This window comes from Mastomys coucha, unplaced genomic scaffold, assembly GCF_008632895.1.
Source record: "Mastomys coucha isolate ucsf_1 unplaced genomic scaffold, UCSF_Mcou_1 pScaffold21, whole genome shotgun sequence".
Taxonomy (NCBI): Eukaryota; Metazoa; Chordata; class Mammalia; order Rodentia; family Muridae; genus Mastomys; species Mastomys coucha.
Window position 1 is genome coordinate 70,549,074 of NW_022196904.1, and position 6,000 is coordinate 70,555,073.

The 6,000-nt window shown below is 38.9% G+C and overlaps 1 protein-coding gene across 8 annotated transcripts in view; it reads right to left on the minus strand.

The window, feature by feature from the left end:
* Window positions 1-6,000, minus strand: part of Blm (BLM RecQ like helicase) — an 87,723-nt gene that overhangs the window by 58,321 nt on the left and 23,402 nt on the right. For 4 of the 8 annotated variants that reach the window (XM_031387134.1, XM_031387135.1, XM_031387141.1 and 1 more), the window contains one exon: window positions 22-123. In XM_031387134.1, coding sequence (XP_031242994.1) covers window positions 22-123 — 102 coding nt within the window. Of the gene's footprint in view, window positions 1-21; window positions 124-2,428; window positions 2,532-3,269; window positions 3,352-6,000 lie in introns of those variants that run through there. The other 4 variants (XM_031387136.1, XM_031387137.1, XM_031387140.1 and 1 more) reach the window with 2 other exon arrangements.

Below are 6,000 nucleotides of genomic sequence, written 5' to 3' on the forward strand. Positions count from 1 at the left end.
CATGAGAATGAATATACTTACGAAGATTTTGGTTTTGAAAGGCTGAGTTGATTATTAAGTTTTCTGGCTGAGTGACGCTGTAGTTGTTCTTGTAGATTGTTCAGAGGAACAGCTGCCATGATCCTAAAAGAGAAGAGGGCAACCATTAATGGAGTTAGGTATTTGGTACCATTCAGCATATTTACTGAGGAGGGAAAGCACTTGATTTAAACAGCCACTATTGCGTTACAGATGTGCCTAGAGTAACACGCTTTCGCTGCTTTATCTTCTTCTCCTCCTCTTCTTGTCAACAGATTGCTTTAACATTTACATCTGGTGACATTTAAAACACGTAATTTTTAACTAAAGATTTACTTGAATAGCAAAATGGCCTGGTTTCCTCTTTTCTTCAACAGATGCTAAATTCAGCACAACATATAATAGAAGGGCTTGTAGAAAAATGAAACCTGGCCTAGGCTTGGAGGACACATGGGAAGTGAGAGGGAAGGAATGATCAAAGCAAACTAGGAACCCAGGGGACACCCAGTAAGTGAATTCTCTGTCCAACAGTAAAGATCCAGTAAAGAAAGACCTCCCACAACGAGTGCAAAGGCTGATGAGCCAGAGCCATGCTATAGTCACCTGGTCCAGCCTATGGCAGCTTGCCACACACATTTACATCCCCTGTGTAACAAGTTGCTGTACTGCTTCGCTTTCACCCAGATAAAGCACAGCTCAAGCCACCCTGAAGTCACTGAGCTAAAGAAAGACAGCTGTGATCTATAAACAGTTTTTAAAGAGTTATTTCAGATGGATCATAAATCCTCTTTCCTACTCAATTTGGATTTAAAACAAAATTTACTATTAGTGTGTATGTGTGCATGTGCATGGGGGAGGAGCACACCTGTCATGCACAGATATGGAGGTCAGAGGGCAACTCTGTGCAGCAGCTTCTTTCCTTCCACTTTTATGTGGGTTCCAGGGAAGAATCCTGGTCCTGGACTTGCAGAGGAAGCTCTTTGACTTACTTAACCACTTTACCGGCCCCACTGTTTTTTCCTGATACAAAGTGTGGTGGTTTAACTAAGAATGGTTCCCATAGGTTCCTATATATCACCAGGAAGGGGACTCTTTGATAGAATTAGAAGGATTAGGGACTGTGGCCTTTTTTAAAGGAAGTAGGTCCCTGATATCTGAGGATCCAGATGTAGAGCTCTTAGCTCCTTCTCCAGCACCATGTCTGCCTGTGCGTTGCTATGTTCCCTACTATAATGATAATGGACTAAACCTTTGAGACTGTAAGCAAACCTCCAATTAAATAAGAGTTGCTGTGGTCATGGTGTCTCTTCATAGCAACAGAAGAATGAGTAAGAAGTTATTTGTGGTAGTATGTGAAGTCGTTTTATCATGTTAAATGTAATTATAACTTGGTTAATTATATAATGAATTTTGTGATTGTATGTGGGATAGTTATATCATGTTAGGTGTAATTATGACCTTGTTATTGTTTTCATTTGGAAATTAAGCATGACACAAGAAGATATGATTATGTCAAGAGGATAAGGGATGGACTTGTGATGGCTATTCTTGGTTATCAACTTAACTACATCTGAAATTAACTAAAACCCAGATGGCTAAGTAATTTGAAATGGGGAAAAGCCACTTTTAATCTGGATCTTTGAGGTTGGAAGATCCCCTTGACTCTAGGCTAACCCTTCTGCTGGCAGCCTATAGAAACGACATGGGAAAAGGAAGCTAGCTCTTTAATTGCTTGTTCTCACTGGCTAGTCAATTCCTTCACTGGCATTAGAGCTTACATCTTCAGGATTCCAGTGTACACTAAAAAAAAAATCAGCTGAGATCTTCAGCCCATGGACTGAAGAACTACTGGGTTCCTGAACCTTCTGTTGGTAGACAGCCATTGCTGGATTAGCTGGACCACAGCCACTAAGTCATTCTAATAAATCCCCTTATATAATACGCACATATAAAATATATAATACATATACATTTATATGTATACATATATATAAATTTTATATATACACATAGATTAGTTCTATGAATCTGCTCCTCGAGAGAATCCTAATATACAAGGTCTTACTATATAACCTTGGCTGACCTCAAACTCATGAACTTCCTGTGTCCAGTGCTGGGATTACAGGCAAATGCTATCATACCCAGTTTATCATTCTACTTTTATAATACACCTTTGTTTTATACCATATACATATTTGGATGAAGGATTGATAAGAGTAGACAGGTCACACTACACTGTTCTAGGCACCTGAAAATGGTGACATTTAAACTGAGTTATAATTTTTTAATTAAGTAACAGGAATTGCCTTATTAGTTTCAAGATAATAAATCAGGTCTGGGGAGATAGCTCAGTAAGTAAACTCAGTGTGAGGACCTGAGTTTGGAACTAAAATACATGTATAGTTCGTACCTGTAATCTTGGTGCTTCTATAGTTAGCAAAGAAAGGAGATTCTCTGGAAGCTTCAGAGCCAGCTAGCCAAGTATATAGAGTGGACAACATGAAGAGACTGTCCTAAACAAGGCAGAAGGCAAAGACTGACATCCAAAGCTGTCCTCTGACTGTCACATGTGCAATGTGGCATGCACATACACTTTTGTGCAGGTACACGCATACCATGCAATTCTAAACAATGAACCATCCTTTATCTCTAAGAGTAACCTCTTTTTTCCAAGTATCAGTATAAAGCCAAAAAACTTAAACACACTCATTATGTTTCAGTCCAATACAGTATGGCATTTCAGAATCTTTATGAATGTCAATGTGTTTCATGCTTGGCCAATGGAATCTGTTTCAGATGAATCAGATATCAATCAGAAGCACAATTTGCAAAGTGATTAAAAATGTCTTTTACATGGAAAAAAAGAAGTTATGATATTTTAACAGAACATGAGTAAGCAAAAAGCTAAGTTGAGTGCAGAGCATATATGTACACATATATAGAGTAATGAAACACGGGGTGTGTGGAACCCAGCTTGTGTGTGAAGAAAATTATGCTACAGAATAAGGCACAAATTCAAAAAGAAAAAAAGTAAAAGTAGTGAATCAAACAAACTGGAAAACTATATCCAAGCCAGGCATGGCAGCTCACACTTGTAATTCCAGTACTTGGGAGGCTGAGGCAGGAGGATCCCTGATGTCTGAGGCCAATCTGGGCTATACAGCGAGCTCAAAGTCAGCATGGTCTACACAGGGAAACTCTATCTCAAAAAAACAAGTGATGAAAAGAATAAATGATTAAAGGAATCTTACTTGAATGATGTCTTGACATTAAGATTTTAGATCAGGGGTTGGTGAGATGGCTCAGTAGGTAAGAGCACAGACTGCTCTTCTGAAGGTCATGAGTTCAAATCCCAGCAACCACATGGTGGTTCACAACCATCCGTAATGAGATCTGATGCCCTCTTCTGGTGTATCTGAAGAGAGCTACATTGTACTTACATATAACAATAAATAAATCTTTAAAAAAAAAAAGATTTTAGATCAGAAACAGAGGGAGCCTATCAGGTCGTGATATTCTGGGGTAGTTTTGTTTTTGTTTTTGTTTTTGTTTTTGTTTTTTTGGTGGTACTGAGGTGTAAATTTATCTTTTATTTGCCTGAATTAATTGTTGGCTCCAAGAAATGTCTCCTGCTAATCTAGGCCTAATCCTGGAACCTTCTAGCCTCCATACAATCTTATCTAGTCCTAGAATGTTTTCATCCTCTGAGACTTACTGTTGAATAAGCTCACCTTTTCATGTTCTTTCTGAACTCTGTCTGGTTCAAATCAGAACTCAAACTGGCTCAAACTCCTCTCTAGTTGCAGTCAGACCAATTCAATTCAATCTGACCTCTCTCTGCCTCTGATTGAATTGCTCTGCTTGGCCTCAAACTAACTCTAGCAATCTGTTCTAATCTTCTGGCTCCTTCTCATTCTCTGGCTCATTTTGTCTTCCCCTATGTTTAGCCAGCTCTTTCTTCTTCCTGCCTCTGAAAACTTTCCCGGTATAACTCCCTCCTTCCTCCTTTTTCTTTGTGTTGCTCTCTTAAGTAGCCTCTCTTTTCTCTCTGTCCTCATGAGAGTTGAGCATATCTTATTCTGTCAAATCTTTCTCTGATTCATCACTTTGTCTGCCACTCAATTAGACATCACTTCCAAACATGGTGCTTCCTTCTACAAACTAACTTTACCTTCATTGTTTGTGGTTAAAGGTATATGCTAAGGCTGAGCCACACCACTACTAGAAACAGTTTTTTCCAGGAAATAACACAATCTTGGGGTTCAGAGTGTGATCAAATATCCCAAAACACTGAGGACTGAATATAGGGCTTCACACACTCTAGGTAAGTGCTCTGTCACTAAGCTACATTCTTACCACTTTAAAAACTTTGATTTTGAGACAGGGCCACACTAAGTTTTTCAAATTGACATTGATATCAAGATTCTTCAGCCTTGGCCTCCTCAGTCAGAGTCCTAAGAGATAATCTTATAAAATTAGGCCAATTGAAAAAGATTGTCTAGGGTGGGCGAGATGGCTCAGAGGGTAAGAGCACTGATTGTTCTTCCGAAGGTCCAGAGTTCAGATCCCAGCAACCACATGGTGGCTCACAACCACCCGTAATGAGATCTGACGCCCTCTTCTGGTGTGTCTGACAGCTACAGTGAATTACACCGGAGGGAGGGGGTGGGGCAGAGCAAGTGGGGGCTTGAGCCAGCAGGGCCGGAGCTCAATTCCCAGGAGCCACAAGATGGCTCACGGCCACCTGTACAGCTACAGTGTACTCATACACATAAAATAAATAAATAAATCTAAAAAAAAAGAAAGAAAAAAGAAAAAGAATGTTTAAATTCTTCAAGTGGATAAGAAAAAAAAAAGTCAATGGAATGAAAAGCAACAAACAAGAATACCATTTGTTTTTGGTTTTTGTTGGTTTTTTTGAGAACTATAAAAAAGAACATTTTTAGGAATATCAGGAAAAATAGCAGGCAACTTTCACTCACATTTCATAGGAAGGGAAATATTTTCTAAGGAGGTCCCCCTCCACCCTTAATTTTTTTTTCCTTTGTTTTTTGAGATAGGGTCTCTCTATGTAGCCCTGCCTGTCTTTGAACTCACAGAGATCTGCTTACTTCTGCCCCCCAAGTGTTGGGCCTGTGCTATCACATCCCCTTTGGCTTTTTAGTATTTATTTGTTTAGTTGTTCTGTGTGGCACTCCAAAGACACCTGTAAAAAAAAAATCAGTTCTCTCCTTCCACATGTGTTCTGGGAATCAAATTCGAGTTGTCAGTTTTGGCAGCAGGCACCTTTACCCACTAAGCACACATATGACCATACACTATACATGTACACCATTTTTTAATAAGCATGGCCAGAGAGAACAGGTTGTTTGGGGTGGGGTGGAGGATTCTTTTTTTTAAAATAAATGAAATATTTTTTAGCTCTATCAAAATTAGGACTACCTTCTCTTTCTAGGTCAAATGTTCCTTTCATTCTTTTTGTTGTAACAAGACAGCTATTTCAGAATATCAAGAGATGGACTGCCAAAATGACTATTCTAAGACACTTGGTGCCAAGTAACAGTCAGATGCATACACTAGTTTTCTGCTAAAAGTAGAGGTTTTAGGAAGTTGTTCCTGAAAATACAGCCAAGCTTTGTGAGCCTCTTACCAGGTGACCTTCCCTGGGACAAAAGTAGTAAGCCTCACACATGAACATAACTCATAAAGCTCATCTGCGACCCTAGAAACAAGGGCTCTCTATGAAACCAAACACTAAGCAAATGATTAGACACTTTAGACAGTACTCTTATTAACATGATATGTTCTTTTAAATACATATGTAAACACACACACACGGTTTATCTTTTGGAAAAAGTGATGTAACGGTTAATTATCAGCTAGTATCAGTTGGGAAATGAGCCTGCAGGCTTGTCTGTGAGAAAACATATTGATTACACTAACTGAAATGGGAAGATACATCTTTTTTTTTTTTTTTTTTTT